General features: G+C 41.4%; 1 protein-coding gene and 1 long non-coding RNA gene across 3 annotated transcripts in view; one reads left to right on the top strand and one right to left on the bottom strand.

Moving 5' to 3' along the window:
* Window positions 1–21,381, top strand: part of Gukh (NHS actin remodeling regulator GUK-holder) — an 80,165-nt gene that overhangs the window by 39,497 nt on the left and 19,287 nt on the right. For both annotated transcript variants that reach the window (XM_077417657.1, XM_077417656.1), the window contains exon 2: window positions 19,364–19,614. In XM_077417657.1, coding sequence (XP_077273783.1) covers window positions 19,364–19,614 — 251 coding nt within the window. The remainder of the gene's footprint in view (window positions 1–19,363; window positions 19,615–21,381) is intronic.
* Window positions 1–21,381, bottom strand: part of LOC143903767 (uncharacterized) — a 70,142-nt gene that overhangs the window by 29,036 nt on the left and 19,725 nt on the right. The window lies entirely within an intron of this gene.

The following is a 21,381-nucleotide window of genomic DNA, read 5'->3' on the forward strand; positions in this document are numbered from 1 at the left end:
GAGGTTAAGTTTCGAAATTGGGGACAAGCGAGCCGGGGTCGGAGTTCGCACATTGCGCGAGAACGGCACGTAACTCTTGAAACACCCACGCGACGCGCTCCTCGGGATATCGGAGCGAAAGTCGGAGCGGACGCGATCGCGAAGAAGTACCTTTATTACGATATCACATTTCAGTCGCGGCAACAAGATTTCGCAGAAGCGCGAATGAAGTGCGACGCGCAACGAAATGATAATTTCAAGATCAATTCCGTTGACGTTGCCTAAATATAACGGTAGCTTAAATATTACTTTATCCGCTATCCAAATGTCATCTCCAAAGGGAAAACAAAATGCGCTTGTAATTAAATATAAAAATTATTGCTAAGTTTTACTCCCCCACATTCGCCAAGCGATTGAAAAAAAGAGTCGACAGCATCTTGAAGAATTAAATTATCCGTGCAGAGTAATTAGTGCGTGCATCAGTCCTTCTTGCACATCTGCGAACTGGTTTAATCCCGTGCCAGGGACAACAGTGTCGTAAATTAAGATTTCGGCCTTCGCTGTTGTTTGGATAAGAGATATGATGGACGCGTCGGGAGAGGAAGCAGGCGTGAATAAGTCGACGTAAATTTAAACAAGGTCGTGGTGCACATTGCTGCGCCGGTCATTAATCGGTCGACACCTCAATAAGAGCGTGGCCACCCCAATTGGGATGGGTAAAAGCATCCGACTGTAAACGCTCTTCGACGGGAAACGCAGACGTGCATGCTCGTTATAGAGACAGGAGGAAATGACTATTTCGACAGATCGTTGAAATGCGTGAACATCAATTATAATCTTTTGTATGGTAATATAACACGAGTCACGTGAAATCACGTGAAATCACGAGGAATCAGTCGAAAAACTCGCGATGACGAGAAAAATTTGTTGCAATATTCTTGGATAATAAAGTTAAAATAAAAAAAAACAAAATTGCAGATAAATTAACGATGAATTAATAAAAATTTCGTGAAAATTTAATTATAGATAAGAATTTTAATGTTAAATACTTCGAATAAATTTAGATTTGCAGTAATGCAGACTCGTCTCGATTCGTGAGATTCTCGGTAACGGATTTTATAAAGAAGCCCTTTCGCTTACAATGGAATATGTCCCCTTTGGCGCTAGATGTTTCCTTTCCAACTATGTATGGTTTCCTGCACGACGCATCGAACCCTTGAACTCAAGGGTGCGGCGTTCACCCTTGTAATGGGCGTTTCAGTTTCGATTCGCGTGATACAGAAACAAATATAAGGCTTGTAATATTGTTCAAACAGTGCGTATAACGCAGCTGGAATATGTAAAGGTTTAAATTTATATGATCATGCATTTGAATTATATATTTATAGCCATATAGATATGCACATTGCAATTTCCATGATTTTACATATTTTGTATATAATATACGGTACAAAAAATAACAGCATGCCGTTTCTATGGAAATATGAAATTTGTTTGGAAATTTGTTTCTCTCGAAAAAGAAAGTTATTTTGGAACCATGTGCAACACACCTCATTGTTCGTAGGCGCGTTTGTACCTGAGTACACACTCACATCTGTACCAAAGCGTACATATGTGAATGAAAAACGAAATAGATAATGGCGTAACGACTGTTACTTCCGGCATCCTGGTGGAACTTTTATTCCGCCGGCGAGTTTTCGTCTATGCCGGCGCTGTTCCAAACGGAAACATCAGTCGTCACGGTGCAGCAACTTCCTTCCTCGTTTCATTTTTCCTCTGTATCGAAACGAACGCGCCCGAGATTTAAAACGCACTCTCATGTGTGATATACATTTAACTGTAATTTTAAAGATATATATTATATATTTCTAATTTTGAGGTATCCTATTTTTTTTTTCAGATTTATTTAGAGACAAAACTTATAAAAACCCTAAGAGAAAAAAATCATGTATAAGCATTAAATGTATTAAATAAGTTAAATTGCAGAAACATTTTGTTAATACAGCCTGTCATCTAACAAATGTTGATTTACCTCAAATTGAAATATTAATCGATTATAAAGTTATAAACACACATGCATTACAAATTTTATAGAAAGTATATTTATATTAAATACTTCTGGCAGATATTTTTTTAATGTTATCTTATTGTCAGCATCGCATATGACAAAGATATTTTAATATTCTTAGGATAAAATCACTTTGTTTAATTCACTTTGGCATAACACGAGAAATCGCGCCATATACGTTATCGATTTTCACTGCGTGGCGCGATTTCAATTCTTCTGCATACGTGTACGTACCGCTGCTGACGAGACGACAGAAGGGTGGAAAGGAAATGTAAATTACGTGAGTTTAGGCTCTTGTTATGTAAATCGACCTTTCGACCGCATCCGCCCAAAATAACTAGACCGAGAGCGACTACGAAATAATGGCGCGTGCAGACCGAATTTATAGGAAACCCGCCGAATTCTTGTTTTCCCTTGAATTATTGTCTCCTGCGAGATTATCTTTTCTCGTCGCAGTTTCAGGCTTGTATAATCTTCCCGTCATTTATTCTAACCGTGGGACAGGAACAGAGAGAGAATTTTGAAAATTTAAATTCTCGCATGTGTGCTCCTTTTTGCAATTCAGAAAAAAGTAAATTTCTATATAAATAATAAATATGTCTTTTCTCATAACAAACATGAAAAATGATGAAAAAGATCTCTTTTTCTTCTTTGCTTCTTTAGCGTCATATTTTCACGATACAATTTATTTATATAACGTCCTATCCTACATTTTTTACTCGGAAAAATGAAAACCCCAATAAAGTTGAAACGGTTCCGTATATCTCCGTACGATCTCTATAAAAATTCTGCGGAAGCAATTCCATCGCCGTCGCGATATGGCGGTCCGCTACCATAAGCGCAAAGATCGACATCCACCGGTCCCTACTCCCTACCATCCGCGAGGAGTTGCCCGAGTGTGTGGGCAAACAGGCCCGAGGCACCATCTGCCCACGTATATAGGTACATACGCGAGCGAGAGTTCGTCTCGGAACACGCGTGATGGGCGAATCAGATGAGGGACATCAACGTACGTGTGTCTACCGCGAAGTGAGCCTTGCACGTGCGATACTATATCTCACGGTTACTTCACGCGCGGACAGATCTCGTCGTATTAGATCGTCATCTACCAGAAAGGCGGATCCGTGATTTAGAAAGAAAGAGCGTCATTCTCGTCCCCCTGGGAATTGGGCAATGTCAGCCTTTTTGGAAAGTCTCTTAGGAAACCGTGACGACATAACGGAGACTGGGCTTCTTCCTCACCATATGTTTGCTCGTAAATTTCTTTCGCGCTTTCGCCGGTTTCTTCATATTTTCTCCCGGCAACGCGACAGAAAAACACGAAGTTTTCATGTTTATTCTTAAACGTTATTAGTATTTACATTATTTGTAGTATTAATTCTCCTTGATATATAATTGAAGAGCGAAGCTTATAACTCTCATAAAAGTAAATGTATATATAATTTTGCGCGCAGTTACATTCGGATATTATATCGCAATTTATCGTGTAGCATTTCACATACGGCAACGATGCTTCGCCATTAATATTTCGAGGCAGTATCCATGACCAGGATGGCGATCACATATAGCATAGGAAGCAACATATCATGTTACATTAAGTCACTCAATGACGTTCGCTTTGACAGACGAGCTCCGAGCTTCGCGCCGCGGCTATCTCCTAGGAAAGACCGAGCGGTGCAAAGATATACCACGTGCGCGAGCGTTTCTTTCGTGAAGAAATCCTCTACTCGACCAGACATGTGTGCCACTTTTTTCAACTCGTCGATCGCACGTAACGGCGGTAATCCGTGAAAGACGAGGGTTATGGAAATCTTTATCGACCAGAGGGCCGCGGACCGCGGGTAAGACGGCACCCTTGCAGCTTGAAAGAAAAGTGATACGTCGCTTATCGGGCAACCGTGATATTCTATCTGCTATCATATTGGTTCTAAGAGAAGAACGAGTTTATTGAAAAGCAAACTTTGATAAAGAGACACTCGGGCGGTTCGGAAACCTACATTGATGACGATAACGAAGGAACGGTTAAATGTGATTTGAACTCGAAGTAAGAAGGAAAATGCTAATATAATAATACAAAATATAAAATAATTGAAATATCAAGATAGATTTGAAAAATAATGTCGACGTTAATTAATTAGATACGAATCAAATGGAAGATTAGGAGATGTATGTCCTTGTTACACGTATTGCGATTATTACATGTGTTACTCGTTTTCTCTTACTTTCTTGTGAAACATGAAAAACGAGGGCACGCTCGGGTTTCTCCGTTTTGCCGCTCATTGTCATCCGCATCTCGCGTGTAACGTGACTAGTTTATGCAAATATAATACGGTAACAACGAGAGTTTGCTCGACACATCGCGTGCCAGTGACCTTGTGCGCGCTAAAGTCTATCATTTATCCACAACTATGACGTGATTTACAAGAGCCGGAGATGATTTACAGGACGATCGCGAGTGTACAAGCAAAGAGGAAAAATGACGGAAAGCCTCATGAGCTCGAGAATGTGAAAAATGTACGACGAAGATGTACGGCCAATTATGTATAATATGTATAATAACACATAAATAATATAATATCGTTTTTTAAAATATCATTCAACATGCAGAAATATCTAAAATTATCTAAAAGTTGCTCGCATCAAACAATTACACAAAATTGTAACATTTGCAGTTTAAGATTATTTCAAAAATATCTTTTTCCTAGCGTGAAAATAAACTATACAAAGAAGTTTTGTCGTAATATAGAGCGCAGACAGTAGAAACACACCGCTGGTTTAATGTTACGCAAAGTGTAACTCGCCAAGTAGATTACTTATTACGGGCTCCAATGCAGCTCCGTATCAATCATCCAGGCCTAAACCAGGCGGGAGCGATTTGCGTAGCTGCGCGATGTAAGCAGCGCGAACACAAGCCACTGGACCGAGGAGAAGGAGACGTGCTCCAGCATGACCGAGCACGAGTCTCGAGACTGACGTATCGTGTATGATTCATTGTAATTGTCAACGACCGGGTCTATCCATCCATCCATGGCGCGGCCGTTTGTCCGGCGCGCCGTGCAGCTTGTCTAACAGGACAATGCACGTCCGATGCTCCTCTCTCATCAATACTCGCGTCGCCCTGATGAGCCCGCTCACCCACGCGGGAAAAAAAAGCGCGACGGCCCGGCCATCGATTGACGGGCCTTTCTTCTCCCGGCGCATCATGCCAATTATACTGGCGAATAAACAAGACGGTCAATTTTCGGACCCTAACGAGCCCCGTTTATCTGTCTCTATATATTGATTGATGAAGCGCCTAGATTACGAGTGTAATTACCGTAATTGCGACCGCCCGACAATGGGAACACTGTGATAAATAGAAGTCAGATGTGAGATCACGTTAATTGAAATAGGAGAAATGGAGTAGATAGGAATCACTATAGCAGTTCAGATGTCGATTACTATGGGAGGTATAATAATTATAATTGCGATTATTATTATTCTCCCTGAGAATGCAATCTCTCTCTCTCTCTCTCTCTCTCTCTCTCTCTCTCTCTCTCTCTCTCTCTCTCTCTCTCTCTCTCCTCTCTCTCTCTCTCATCTCTCTCTCTCTCTCGTCTCCTCTCTCTCTCTCTCTCTCCTCTCTCTCCTCTCTCTCTCTCTCTCTCTCTCTCTCTCTCTCTCTCTCTCTCTCTCTCTCTCTCTCTCTCTCTCTCTCTCTCTGTGCAGGACGAGATATAGAATGTGCTCGATATAACGTGACGATAGAGCTTAATCCCTTGTCTACGGTGTCGCCAGGAAGCGACTGTCAAGCATTCTGAATGTCTCCTGTCAGAGCAATTGGTACTAATCTCATTTGAGTTTAACTAGTAAGTGTCCTCGTCTTTTATCCCTTTGTCTGCCACGGGAGATAAGTGCCATTCACGGCGCCAGTTTCATTCGCGACATGATCGATCGACGGGATCGGGCAACGAGACCCCGTTCAATGCGCATACAAAACCACCACTCTGCGGTGGGCACGATGATACGCCGTAGGTAGAATAAAGTATCGTGACGTGGCTGGTCCTTGAGTCAATACGAAGCTGAGACCTCTTAATAGTCTGTATTAAAAACTGATTGCATCCCCCGCCATTCAACTTCGCTTGGTTGAGCAAAGTTTGCATCTACATGTATAAACAGCTTTGTGATTGATCGGATAATTTAAGTTATATCGGCTATGTATAGTAGAAAAACGATTTTTCTAGGTTTCTTATTACGCTGTTTTAAATTACAAAAATGCGAGTAGAAGAATTTTTGTACATATTGTGTGAATCTTTTTTACAGTGCCAGTGGTAAAAATTAGGATGTATATATAATTTGTTCTATTTATCAAAGAATTGATATTGCGAAAGGCATTTTAAAGCATAAAAATTTCATTTCGACAAGATAATTAACTTTTCGTATACTTCTAAGTGTAATTTGAATCTCGTTATGACTTGCGTATCGTTTATTTCTTTAGAACTAGAATGCGCTAAGTATTCCTTTGCCTCGTCAACGACAGAGTTGCGCGATATTTATGCAGCCTTGGCTTTTGTAACACGTGCCGATGAAACACATACGGATTGTTTCGTGTGATTTGTTGCGGTGCGTTTGTGCACTTTAATTGTCACTTGGCGTGAAATAGGGATCGGCCGGTAAACGATGTGGAAACGTTCCGACATGCAAAACGAAGTACGTAGCACATGACGGGCGTGCCGTATCTCCCTCGGATCGTGCCCAAGCATCGCCCGATCGATCAGAGTCGGCCGGTAAACGATCAAATCGTGACACAGCGAACATTTAGAAATTTTATGGCGCATCTCATGATACATACTGTCGTAGGACGATCGATATTCGTTCTCCGACCGATTGTTCATTTCTCTGTCGTTTTCATTCTTTCTCTTACAGCGATAACTCATTTCACTCGTTTGCTTGTTTAATGATTTCAGTTGTTATACTAATTCTGTATTGTGCACGACTTGTATTGTCTTACCTTACTAAATTATTGCATTTAAAAAGTAAACCGACTTTAATTTGCTGCACAAATCTAATAATTTTGAGATGATCAGACGGTGATCACAGATAAAATTGCATAATTATTTGTAATTTACAATTATTTTGTGATGTTTTACAACTGGATTCAATTATTATGACAATGTCCTCACGTAGAGCAATCACTGTTAATCCCTTTTCCGTATTGGGAATGAGAAAAGAGAGCTCAGCTCTTATCTTCAATTAGTCGAAGTCTAAATAGAGCTAATGGCACAATGCACTTCCCGTTGGCGACGCAGCTTCCACCGGTGCACGGTGCACGGTGCCGCGGCGCGGTACAACGAAGCGCAATTCGCGGCGCGATGCGCCCCTTCAAAGGGCTTCCCGCGTCCGTTGTTTTCCTTTTGGTACCGCCCTCGGAATCGCGATCGCCGCCGGCATTAATTACCGTCCGGATCGAACGTGCCTGCCATCGCTCATCGTCGTCGGAGTTGTTAATCTTCTCTCCCGATCTCTCGCGCGCGCTCGGCTCGATTTCCCGCGGGGAGAATGACGCGTCGTTATACCGGCGAAATTGCCGGCCGGCTACCGAATTTTGCGTAGCCCATCGACGAAAATTAACCCCCGCCCGGTTAACAGCAATAATTTCGCGGCACTCGGACTGTATCATCGAGCCAACAATTACTTACAGACTGACAAAGTTGCGAGGTAAAACACCGTGCCATAAATATACGATCGGCAAGGATTTAAAAAAAAAGAAAGAAGAGAAAAAATACTTTTGCGAGTGCCGTTACACAGAATGGCCCATTGCCAGCGCAGTTATTTGGACTAGATACCGAAACTTTCTTTCTCTCTTCTTGCGCCACGATGTCAAGTGTAATCTTCCCATTATGCAAATGTCGAACCCACCGGGCGACGGCGGAGAAAGCCGCGCGTTTCAACGTCGCGAATGGGGTGCGGGTCGGCTTGCGAGTCCAAGCGCGCGCGCGGCTTTCTCCTTTTTCTGATGAAATACGGTCTTCGACATATTATGGCAGCGCGCACCTATACGTTGTAACGTGCGCGACTTTAAACCGGGCGGCCTACACAGTGCAGTGACCCTGGGCCGCGCGCTGCGCTGGACTGCGCTCCGGTGCAACCGAGCGCACCGCCGTGTATCGCGTTGTGTATTCAGTACGGACGAGATTGCATTCGAGGAGAAGAGGCACCCTCTCCGTTTCGTGCCTCGAGACCGCAAAGATTAACGAGCGGTTCGCGGAAAATGGCGGCGTAACCGTTTAAGCGACTCTTTGTCCGTCGCTATTTTACGGCCCGAGCGGACAAGCGCGCGCGACATTGAGCGTGTGCCGATAATGGCGCTCGGCGAAGCGCAAATATTCGATGGCACAGGTGGAAGGTAGCATTGTCTCACGCGTGACGGCCATCGGTTCTATTACCGCGAAATCTGATAGAAGAGCTTCGCGCACCACTTCACTTTAACATTAATATCTTATATATATCGCAATTATCTTCAGTAAAATGTTTTTAGAAATATATTTTAATTACAGATATTCGTTAATAATTAATTGAAGTAAAAGAGTTAATGTAAATCATGAAGATATATGAAATCACTGGCAAGGTCGACAAACTCTGAATGAAAAGGCACAAATAAGAAGCGACGGTGACGTACCGTGAGAAAGAAAACGAAAGAAAGACTGTTATCCCGTTTGTCGCGGTAACATCTTGTTCAGGAAATGAAAAATTAGGTCACTCGTCCGCCGACGAGTGCATCTCGTGTACAGGAAATTATGAAATAATTCTTGCGTCACGCGAACGGCGTCATTCGTGTTTGCTGTGTCAGGAAGCAAGAGTTGAGTATTTATCTTGTACGGAACGCAAAGGAAAAGTTTTTATATCGTATATGCAAGCGCTTATCTTATACAGATTAAAGCGAAATTTATTGTGAGTGAAATAGGACTTCATTGATAACGAGTGACGTTAAAGTCGCAACTTTAAAGCGAACATCCGATTACGTTTACTCGTCGTAGCAATAGAGTATTATCATTAAAACGGAGATTCTGCACAGAAATGTGTACCGTTAATGAAAAATAATTGAATAAGAGCCCGTAAATTAATTTCATTACTCCGATACCTGGAAAAACAACATTCCAGATGTTCCAATTAGCTTAAGTTGGTTCCTACGTTGTTTCTGCATGTTGTTGCAAATAAGCCTGGTTGGTAATTCAATTATTCGTTAATTAAGCAAAAGTTAGAGCAATCCTGTTCGACGGTACCGGGACGAGATTGATCCAGTTTTCCGGTGTTGAAAGCGCACGTGAGAGAGAGAAACGGAAGAAAAAGAGAGAGGTACATTTTATAGCATTATGCAGCGTTTCATTGCCGATCGTAGGAAAATTTAATAGCGCTTAATCCAGTTATTTATGTATTGATAATTATGGCTAGAATGTGAAACCTATAATGCAAACCGGCTCGTAATGAATATTTAATCTAAGTCGATGTCTTGAGACGATATCTGACGCTATTTCTACAGTCCCTCTCTCTTTCTCTCTCATCCTCTTTCTATCGGCGACGTGAAACAAGATACGTGAAAAAAGAAATTAATTAAACGGGGCATCATTATGGCGAACTGTCGTGCGGTCTCACCGCAGGCACCGCATATAGACTGGAAAAATGGCTGTTTGATTGACAGAATTAGATGAGCGTCGACCGCACGCTATAATTTAATTCAATGTTTGCTGATCCGGTTCCTTTAACAGCGAGAAGCGTTATATACAGAGAAGTCGCCGTGTCGTCCAGTCAGACACCAATTAATATGTGGTAATTCATTAATGCGTCATCCGAAATATTTCTCTTTACCGTACCATTGTCTTACATACATTTTGTTTATATACTTGCTATATTATTATATAAATTCTCATATAAGACGCGCGCATCAAATATAAAAGTTCAATGGCAATAATAGTCGTTGAATCTACAGATCGATATTTTTAACATATTTTTAGTAAAATAGGATTCACTGCTTTTTGGGACAGAAAAAATAAACAGTTACTTGATATTTTTAAGTCATTTAATGAAGAAAAAGAAAAGAATTATTAAAAAATGTAATTCCACTTTTAATTCTACCATCTAAAGCTGACAAGTCCTTGAGATATCTGATGCATGCTTTCGTGCAAGATCGTGCCACACAATATTCGCTGTCATGACACATAAGTATGAAAGTAAGGGCGAAAAGTGAAACGACGTTGCGGTATCTCGACGCGACAGCGAGTATACGAATAGTACGACCATATCGGGACCGCAATTTGCCACGACACTTAATATCGAGCGGGCCTTAAATCCGACTGTCATTCACGCGTCGCGTCAACAGCTCCATCGATTCATGATGGAGCAATCCGCCATCTTTGGACCGTGAATCATTGAATAATTCATAATTTACGGGAGGAGGAAGGGACTCGTTAAAGCGAAGTGGGTATCTTCGGTTCTCCCCGTTCGGCTCATTCTCGTACAAACGAGAGAGAAAGAGAGAGAGAGACAAAAATAGAAAACGAAAAAAAAAGATCCTCGCTTCGATGCGACACACAAAGGTACACCCGCTCCGAAGTAAACGTCGTCGTGACGCTCGAAGTCGTCTGACGGGTTTGCGCCGGTACCGGATACCTCTATCTCACGTTTTCGTTAGGCAATTCGAGGACACACGTGAATCAAATTACGGTCATCCGTCTTTCGCTCTGGCGAGCATCCTTCGCACATTGCCTGGATGTCGCGTCAGGACAATTCGCGTGCGGACAGTATTGTTTTTTTGGAGTCGTGAGATCATTTACGCGCGTTTCTGCGAGCCTTCATCTCAGTCATCTCGCAGCAAATGGATTGGGGATGGTATTTCTATTTTTATATGGATTGTCTTATTACAAATATTATATTGCTATATACATAAATTTTTATTTATCATTGTAGAGTACGTGTTATCTTTCGAAGGAAAAAAATACTAAAATCCGTTTCACTTCAATTATAAATTGCTTCGCAATAAAATCAACAGCCAATATGATAGGCAGCTGGATATATATCGCCAAATAAAATCTGCGTATATCAATTACGTTTATATATACCCTATAATTTTCATGTATGCGCTATGCTTTAATCTATAATGAGAATCTCTTATTTCGATCAAGATTTGATGCTGAAAAATATCGGCTCGCCGAATCTGCGACGCGATATTAATTGAAACATTAGGATTTCGCGACGAGCAGGAGTAGAAGATTGCGACCGTCGTAAAGCTCGTCGTAAAGTTCGTCTTTTTCTTTGGGGCCAAGGGTCTGTGTTCCTTGAACCTACATTCTGTTGCGAAGTTATCGGTTCGATCTTAGTTTTCCAGCCGTGTCAGTTCTCGACTCTGGCGGACGATCTGATAGAATCTTACTCTATTCGCTGTCTTCGTGCCGCATAGATGCCGTACAATTTGACTTCTTTTAGGTTGCAATAAGATCTCATAGAAACTAGTCACACTATGATCCAAAATAGGTAGCTCGATTTTTCTTTAAAGAAAAATCATATAATCAATTAAAAATGAGATTTTCGCAAATCAAGTTTCACTGTTTCAGGAATAAGATATATTTTAAGAAGCTACTTGAAAAAATAAACTTTGAATTAATCAGAAAATATGCTTACAATTGGATTTATTTTATTATTGCTCTGTAAATGTAACAAAAATACTGTGATTATTTTTCTATTTCTCCAATATTAGTGATTAATCATCCTAAACCGGTGAATGTTAATGGAATTTTGATATCAACTGCATGCTTTCTGTTGTGTCAATAAACCCTTTTTCGAGACGGTCAAATTCTACATAATGTCCTTGCCAGTCATAAACCTCCCATTTCAGTTTGGCATTAACAAGGTCCCTCCTTTACGTCATAATGCACGCATTCAATAAATTCTCGTACCCTGCGTCTCATATATTCAAGACTTGATTCATTCTACATACACGACTACTGTCGAAAAACACAATGATGAAATAACGAATAATTTCGCAATAATTGATTTTTTTTTGTTATAAAAAATAAAAATGGAAAGACTAAGAATTTAATATAACGAAATTTATATTGTGATATAGGTGTAATAAAGATAAAATAAAGAAAAAATTCAATTCTTATAAAATATCTCATTTAAAATGAAGTGAAGTGTATTATTAGATGATTTTAAATTTAAAAAATTCAATTCTAATTTCATTTCATATATATGATGTATTATAATATTGAATAAAGATTGATGAAATGGGATTCAGGAAATATTTTTCGCACTTTCGCTGTGCCAAGCAATTTGAAGAAGTTAATGGGATCGGCGGGACGGTGGCAGGTTTCTGGCAGGAGAATGCGTCACTCTTTCCGCAGGAGTGATGTCCTGGCAAGCAATCGGGAACTCCCTCTGCATTTTGACGAGCCCCAATCCTGAGAAACGAGTATGCATCCCAACGAGTATGAGTGAGAGCGAGAGAAAGAGAGAGAAAAAAAAATCCTGCAACTTCGTTGAAACATTACTCGTGCTCTCTGCGGAAAGCCGAATTTATTTCAGGGCGAAAGTGAATCGTAGCGAGCGGCTGCGGTTACGTTGAAATATTATCCCCGGTTGCTGGTATTGCGCGTATGGTCACTCGTAAAAAGCAGCAGTAAAATGCATCGATTCATCCATATAATGTGCAGAATAAGATTCTATACTTTATCCGAGACTTTATCTCTTCGAGATAAGTTCAAGATATTTTCATAACTTTTTCACAGGGATCTCTTTAAAGAAAACAAATGCCCAATTCATAATTATATATCAAAATTTAATGCGTTTATATTATCGAGCATCTTTCTTTTCATTTTTATGCTATTTCGATTCAATGACGGGTGATTAGAAAAATCGCGAAGTATAATGAATTTATATGAGGTCAGAGTGTTTGTAAATGCAACGGACATTTGATTCCGAGAAAATCTGTCGAGTCTTATCGGCCACACGATTGCGCTATCGTGTCGGCTTTCCAGGACAATCGGGTCTTCTATTTTCCTCCCAACGGAGGAGGAATCAGGTGCGAGCCCTGCGAGCGTAATCTCGGTAGTCGTAGATAGGCCGGGTCGCGCACAGGTCGGCGTTATAAAACGACGGAAATTTATTGGGCCAGCTAACACAAGCGTGCACACGCGGGTCCGGTAGTGAATGGCGGCGGCTGCGGCGACGGCGGCGATCTTCGGGATCTGGTGTGGGACCTGGCGGCGGGGTACTCATCGTTCTTGTCGTTTTTTTTTCTTCGTGGGCCCCGTCGGGGCCTTGCAGGACCTGTACGAGGACTGGTCCGCGATCTACCGTAACCGCATTCCACCTTACCTCACCTTGCCCCTCGCACGATCCTCTCAGCCTCCCTTTTGCCTCACTGACTGCCTTCCCTCTCTTCCTCCTCCCGCTCCTTGTCCCTTTTTCCCCTCATTCCTTCTCACTCTTCTTCGCCGCTTTTATTCAGCCTTTCTCTCCTCCTCGTCGTTTCCTTTCTTTGTTCCTCTAATAGTTCTTCATCTTTTCTTAGTGAAATTTTTTCGATTTCTTATTTAAATTATTACTTCAATTTTTAACTTGTTGTTTCAATTATTACAAACATTAATTGTATATTAATAAATTTTTCCATTTATATCAGTGAACTACATTTTTTATAATCTTTCTAATTTCTAATGTTGAATAACAAGATCGAATTTTAAAACATATATTTTAAATATTATTTAGAAAAACGATGTCTCTCTCTTTCTTCAACTCTTTCCTTTATCGTTTCGTCTTCTCTCTTTTTCTCTCTCTCCCTGACGAACGTGGCGGACAAAAGGGGGCTCAGGTTCCGAAACACGTATCCGGCGGGCCTCGCGCGCGAACTTGTTTTGCTCGCGATTACACGGAGTCCCCAACCTGCCGCGGGTCTGTGTTTACCCGACTGCGAAACCCCGGGTCTGTGGATGCGTGCTTACGCCATCCGTCAGGGGCCCCGTGGGCACGACACGGGGCAGAGCGAGGCAAAGGGAAGGGAAAGAGAGATAAACGGGCCCCGTTGGTATTCGAATACGAGCGTTACGTGACGACCGGGTTCCCACTTCCCTGCAGGTTCGTTCTCCGGAGATTCCGGGTTTTTGTCGAGAAGATCGACCGGACGATCTCTCTCCCGTACCGCGGGCCTTACAACGCTGGTACGTGTCGTAATTAGAGGCCCTGATAGATCGCGTCTGTCGATCGTCGACCGTCGGTCGCGCCACGGCGTATACGCGTGTCGACGTATACAATTAGCACGGCATGACGACAGAGAGATGCATTCGGGGTTGACGTAATGATGAGTAATCGTTTACGACGATTACATTCCCCAATTATTATTGCAGCGAGTTTCTTCCTGTGTAACAATTATGTTACTCGTTAAGATCATCACGTAATACATCATCTCGTGTGTCACGGTGTTCCCACCTTATATCCACTTCGATCCGAGATACCATCGCCGATTTATCATCGGCACAGATCAATGCTCGCGCTCGCACAGCATATATTATTCACGGCCTCCGTGTGCCGAATTCGCGAAAGAGCGAGTCATATATTGTATGAAGTCTTTTTAAGATTCTAATCAGTTAAAGAGAGATGTAATCTAAGTTTATCACGAAGATTAATATTCACAATATCACGCGTTTGCATCACCGCTTTGCATTACTGCTATTCCAGATTTGCAAAGTTCACGAATCACACGTAGACTTATTTTTGACTTTCTAGAAATAATTCGACTTACAATTAGACGAGGCTAATAAAGAAATACAATTTCATCTCAGAACGGATCGATTCTTGCGTACTGTAGCGCAATCTAAAATTATCTACATCCTTTTGAAGGCCAATCGAATCTTTTTGATTTATTTTCAAAATCAATAGTCGCTCGCAACGCAATCAACGTCGGCTGATCCAAATTCGCGAGAAGTGCAACATACGGGGAAGTCCAGAACTAATCCTAGGCACTCTCGACAAAGGGGCTAATCCAAGTCCGGTTTGCGCTCTCTCTGAGAGAGAGAGAGAGAGAGAGAGAGAGAGAGAGAGAGAGAGGCAACCATGAATTACGCGCTTTCTTGATATCTTGGTTTGAGCCCCGGCCTGCGAGGGGGCCGGAGCAACCGGTAAGCCGTCTGTCGGTCCCTCTGAAGGACCGCGCGAGCGGCCCTTCGGGGCACTTTACACAGCCGAGGCTCATCGGCTACAGCGGACCTCCCACGGGCCGACCGGCTCTTCACCATCGAGAATCTGCCTGCTCCTCTCCCTCGTCCTCCTCCTCTTAGCCTTCTTCTTTATCTTCTCCTCCTCCTCCCTCCTCTTCGTCGTTTCTTCTTGCCCATCTCTGTGTTTCTTCTCTCCCTCTCTCTCACTCTCTTTCTCTCTCGTTGTCCTCCTTCGGCTTGTCTCGCGCCGGTCTCTCGATTCGTCGAACCGCTCGCTTCGTGCCATCCGATCAACGACGATTCCACGCTTTCGCTAGCGGTGGAGTCGAGAGATCGAACGAGAGTCGAGAGAGATCCGCCGGATGTTGCGAAACCTCAGCGTGACTCTCCCGCGCAGACGAATCCGGACAGTTGAAAGTGCACACCGGATTCGGATAGACGTTAATGGAAAATAAGATAAAAGAGAATGTAGCGAGAAGCTGGATGAAAAAATAAATAGAACCTTTTTCTCGTGTTTCTTTTCCAGGTATTCTTAATGGTGGGCCCCACGACTTATTTTTTGTCCGTAAATTCTTCGATTGATTCGGAGTCGATTTCTTTTTTTCGAGAAGCAATTTTCAATATTAAATATTTTGATGACCAATAGCTTGCAACCATGTAAACTAGAAATTTATTAAATTTTCAGAACCCCATCTCGCAACAGAGAACACCGAGCAATTCCGCGTTTATTTCTTACAAACAAATTGTACCTCACGTTGAAGTTGAGTGCATTGAAGCGGTTCTATCATTACTTGTCGGGCCTCATACGTCGCTGCCAAGCTACTATTGTAATTAGCTCGTGCCGGCCGCGGTTATATAGTGGATCGTGCTGATTTGTGAGAAACGATTGCGAATAGCTCGAAGCCTATTATTGCGGAGGGATCGGGATGCGTGCGCGCGCGGGGCCGCGGCCGGTGCTTACTCAGGTGTGCGACTATTACGAACACGCGGCCATGCCTACCCGCTCATATTTCTATTCTCATGACCGAGCAACCTGTGCAGCCGGCCTTGACTCGTAACTCGCTCTCTTCTGACGTCTGTAAAAAATCTCCGCGGAGTCCGGCCCTCTTTTACTAACAGCCGTGACGCGCTTAATGCCGCTCGCCGCGCATTTATCGAGACGAGAGCTCGGCTCTGCGAACGCGCTTCGAAATGCATCCGAACACATTCTCCACCCAACGTACAATACAAAACTGCTAGTTGGTTTTTTTTTCCAATTGAAATGTTTGTTAATATTTCATTTTTACTCGTTTCATTTCGCGCGAGAATGAAAATATGTCAGTCTCACTGTTGCTACGTTTCTAATATTGACTAGTTTTAATTGTAAAAATGCGGACCGACTGTAACGAAGGTCTTTCTTTTAATGTAAAAATAATATCTATATGTAAAGAGTCACTTTTTTTACGAAAATGTTAAGCAGAATAATTAATCTTGGTGCTCAGTTAAAACAATTAAATCGACATTTTTATATATCAATACGTGCTTGAAAATGGCAAAAAGTAACGCTTGCACGAAGACGATAATTTTTTTAGAGGAACAGAGCTTCGGCTCCAATCTCGATTATTCGCGCGCGCGATGAGATTGCAGAACATCACGGAGGAAGGTCGATCCCCCGCTCGTCCGCGCAGAAGGTTGTACCGGCTATGTAGTTATGTGCATCGGCTTCCGAGGTTACAGACGGTTAGTAAGAAATACTCCACGGACGATTGTATCGAATCGGACTGCAGCTTGGCAGAACACTGGCGAGTCTCTCTCGCTCGCGGCCCGTACACGTACACGCATCGCTCTGTTTATACACTATATGGCATAAATGCCCGGAGCAGTGGTGCGATATTACTACCTTGCTTCTTGCTTCGTAATGAACCGTTAGCGTAACTCTTAATACCGAAGTATTCCAGAAGCCATTTGGAGCGTGGACGCCGAAGAATTGAAAGAATACAGCGCTCGCTTCGAAATTTTTACACAATTTTTTGAGGAAATCGTGTGAAAGACATATCAATTTTTGTAAGTTAAAATCGTGAAATTTTATATTTTTTGAAAATAAATTAAATATATAATTCTTACAATTAGTTTATATATAGATTTAATAATCTTAATAAATTAAGATTGTAAAATATCTCAAGTTGTTTGTACAAACACAAGTTTTAATAAATCGCGATGATAAAATTGTAATTTGACTTTTAGATTATATAATTACATTGCAAGTTCATTAGCCGGTAGTTAGTTTCCTAGACGGAGCTTTATACGAAGCAAATGGCATTCCGCAGAATAGCCTTTCCATCATAGCGTCAGAGGGCAAATCGAGCATGCGAATCGAGCGTAAACGTTATTGGATGCGCGCGGCGAGCTCGTAGGGAACGAAGTTCTAATGGGGAATACGGACCCTATATCGCGTGTTCGGACTGATGGTGATTAACCCTTCGCGGTATTGTGCGAAACAAAAGGCGAACAACGGGAGAAAACACAAGAAGCATGCGATAATGAAAGCACTTCATATAAGCGCTGCGAATCGTATATGCGCTATGCGTTGTCAAGCCGAAAGATTGATTTTAAAAAAATCATGCAATTAAGGATCTCTCTGAATAACGGAACTAATTGTCCGTGAGCGCGGAGGTGTTTACGGGATTTCATTGTTCGATGATCACGTCGCCGATAAAAACACGAATCAAACGTTATGACTCATCCGTCATTCAATTCACATGTTTCATGTGTGTGTGTGTGTGTGTGTGTGTGTGTGTGTGTGTGTGTGAGTGTACCAGGATACAGTGAGTCTGCACGATTTTGTGCCACTCTTTATAAAGGAAATTTTCGATAAAAGCACCAGTATATTTCAAGCTTCCTTCTAAATCTAACATTATTTAGAAATATAAAATATCATACACGAAAAAATTAGAGAGTCAAGAAATTAATAAATAATAAATATAATGACCATAATATTATACCTGCGTTAATTAATAATAAATTGCTTTGGACATAATTTTTTCAAATTAGAGAAAGAAATGCCATACTCTTTATTGATATAGATTATAATTCAACTGCTTATTTTAATTTATTTACGATATTTTTTCAAATATAAACTGTTATTTTATAATTAATGTGCACTATGGGATTATTGCCCCCTCTCTAGACATGCAATTGAAAACGTTAGGAAGGACCTCGTTGTCAGAGATTAAACCCCCGGCTTCGTCGCGGAAGAAACCGTTTCTGAAAACAACCGGAAACGTCGAATCAAGCGTGCCCCTCGAGCGCGGGTGGCATGAGTTAGGTTTTTTACTGATTTCATGCCCGGGCCCTGCGTGCGCTGCGGTGCAAGAAACCGTGAATGGAACATGTTTACAGTTAAGATATGTCAGCGGCGTGATATCCGCCCGCCACATACGACCGGCAAAAAAGTATATTACGGAGATGAAATGCCGTATTATAGAACGGCTGTAAAGAAAAAAGGATGCGGTCGTGAGCGCCTCTTAAATTCGAGAGGCGCGAGAGCACAGTCTTTTTCTATCTGATTAGTAAACCCTTCCTTGTCCCGCGATAATAAATCTTTCTCTTCTCTTTTTTTTTTTAGAGAATTTCTTTTTTAGAAAGTATTTGTATATGTTTACAAGTACTTCTCAAATGCCATTAATGTGAATATATTAATCGTTAATATCTTTAATAAGAGATCATCTTAATAATCTCTATCTATAATCTGTAATAATAATTGTCTCTAATAAGATAAATCTAAAATACTTTTTTTAGTTTTATATTTAATTAGAATTTTAATACATGCTTATATTTATGAGATATATTAATGTAAAATATTATAAAAGGTCAATCATAGTTGTAATATTTACAATTCCATTTGTCCCATATTTTTGCATAATTATTATATAAAAAATTGCATATCTGAAAGAAGTGTAACGGTACGCCAAGAGATGAAATTACCTCGAGAAAGAAATACCAAAGAAATTTATCACTATGTTATCGTTACGTGCAATGTATCAGGATAAGTGATGGGAATTAGATAAACACGCGACTCTACCATGTAACAGTTTGACTACAATCTCTTAGGCGACAAGGCGATCGTTAAGGCCTCGTATTCTTCGTGTTACAGCGGAATCGGATATCTGTACTTTCGCGGCGAGGACGGAGCATTTTCACGTCACGAATAAACCATCGACGAGACTGTTCACGATGGACACGAGGCCGAAGGCCCTGAGGGAATTGTACGAGCTCGCTGCTATAGTTGCCGTACGAAGTTTAGATTCCTTGAGGAGGGATGGCAGCTCGATGGATATGTTCCTTTGCACGCCGGTCCTCGGTAAGAGGAGACGGGACCAAAGCCTCGACATCGAGTCTAGAGTCGTAAGTACATTCCTCTCTCTTTCTCTATGAAAATGTCAGGACATGTTCTCCTCCGCGATTGGTATATTTCTCCGCGCGCGTTCCAAATTAGTTTCAGATCAATCAATGTCAAATATTCTTTAATTCTACTGTTATCAACATCCTTTAATGTTAGCAATCAATTTTTCAAGATTCCGAGATTATATATTGTAAAAAATTCTTTATATTGATTCTAATATTCTAATGAGAATCTATATAGGCATACACCAACAAATCCAGAGGTTTTTGAATTTATAAAATACACGAATTAGGCAACAGATTGAATAGATACATTTTTGATTGTTTTTTGAAGTTCATCACAAATTCACATATTTCGTTAGAATCTGTAATAACTTTACCACGCGATTATCTGATCATTTGTGGCGCATATAGCGAAATCTTTTTGCCGAATGAGAAAGTTGCACAGGCAGCGCATTCATACGAGTATATATTTTCTCAATGAATTATGCAACTCAGTTCATCGCCGCAGTTACACTGTTCGCATTGACTTCGCGAAACACCGAAGAAACAACTGAGTGTATTGAGTTCAGGCGACCGAACATAGAGATTATGATGCAGGACTCAATAATCCTCAACGTGAGATTAACTTACAAATGCCAAGCAGAATCAAATCTGACCTCTTTGCCTACTTAATTCAACGTAATTAACTTTCACGGTATAATTGAAGAGTTCGCAGGATCGAACCCCGTTTCTTCGAAACAGTACCAGTAATTTCGCCGAGCAGCGTTTCCTCTTCTCTCGACGTCAAATGTGTCACGATTAACTTGCATTTTTCTCTGCACTTGAATCGACGTTAAACCGGTTTATATCAAACGGAGATTGTCACTCACGACACACAATTACAATATGACAGTAATACTGTACTTGACAAGCAGAAGAATGTCAATTCCATATAGATTATCTTCCGTTAAAAGATTCAGGACCAAGGATGACTTTCAAGATAAATTGATCGAATATGGACACACATATACATGTACACATTCGATATGACTTGGCTTTATGTGAAACAATATTAAATTTTGATACTTATTTAACAGTATTAAAAAATACAAATTAATTTATCAATTTAAAATATTGTAAATTAATTCTGTACACTTAATTCAATCTATAATCATATTTAGGAGTTTTTGTAATATATAAAATTGATTGAAGTAATTAGAATCAATGAATATTTTTAAAATCGCTATTTTCTGACTTCCTATGTTGTTCCTCGAGTATGCAAAATTTAAAACTTGCACAATGCGGTTCGACCGTTTACACGGACTAGTCGCGAACAACGGCTAGTGCATCGTGTGGAAAAGTTGGCAGACGGTCGGAACCCAATCCGTTCCGTATCCCGTGCGTGAAACTCGCCCGGTCGGCGAGGTGACACCCCGACAACAGTTAACACCCACGCAGGTGCCGCAGCGCGTAAAACACGTCATTCGTTCCTCTTCCTTCGCGGCGTCGAGTTTCCCGCAGGGTGAACGGAAGGCGACCCCCTTGTTGCGGGGGTCCCGGATCCCGCGGAAGAAAGAAACGAGTCATTTGTTATGTGCTCTGGGACCAGGTCGCGTAACAACACCATGCAAACACGTAGATACGTACAAAATAGCACAATTCTTTCACACGGCACATCGCTTCCTCAAGTATTCGCTTCTACTTGACTACCCAAGAAGCAATTTCTCAATTTTGTAACAGCAGATTAATTCACAAGAATTTTGTCATATAAATCAATGAGAAAAACGA

The sequence above is a fragment of the Temnothorax americanus genome, unplaced genomic scaffold, assembly GCF_048541705.1.
Source record: "Temnothorax americanus isolate GAGA-0224 unplaced genomic scaffold, ASM4854170v1 Scaffold5, whole genome shotgun sequence".
NCBI classification, from domain to species: Eukaryota; Metazoa; Arthropoda; class Insecta; order Hymenoptera; family Formicidae; genus Temnothorax; species Temnothorax americanus.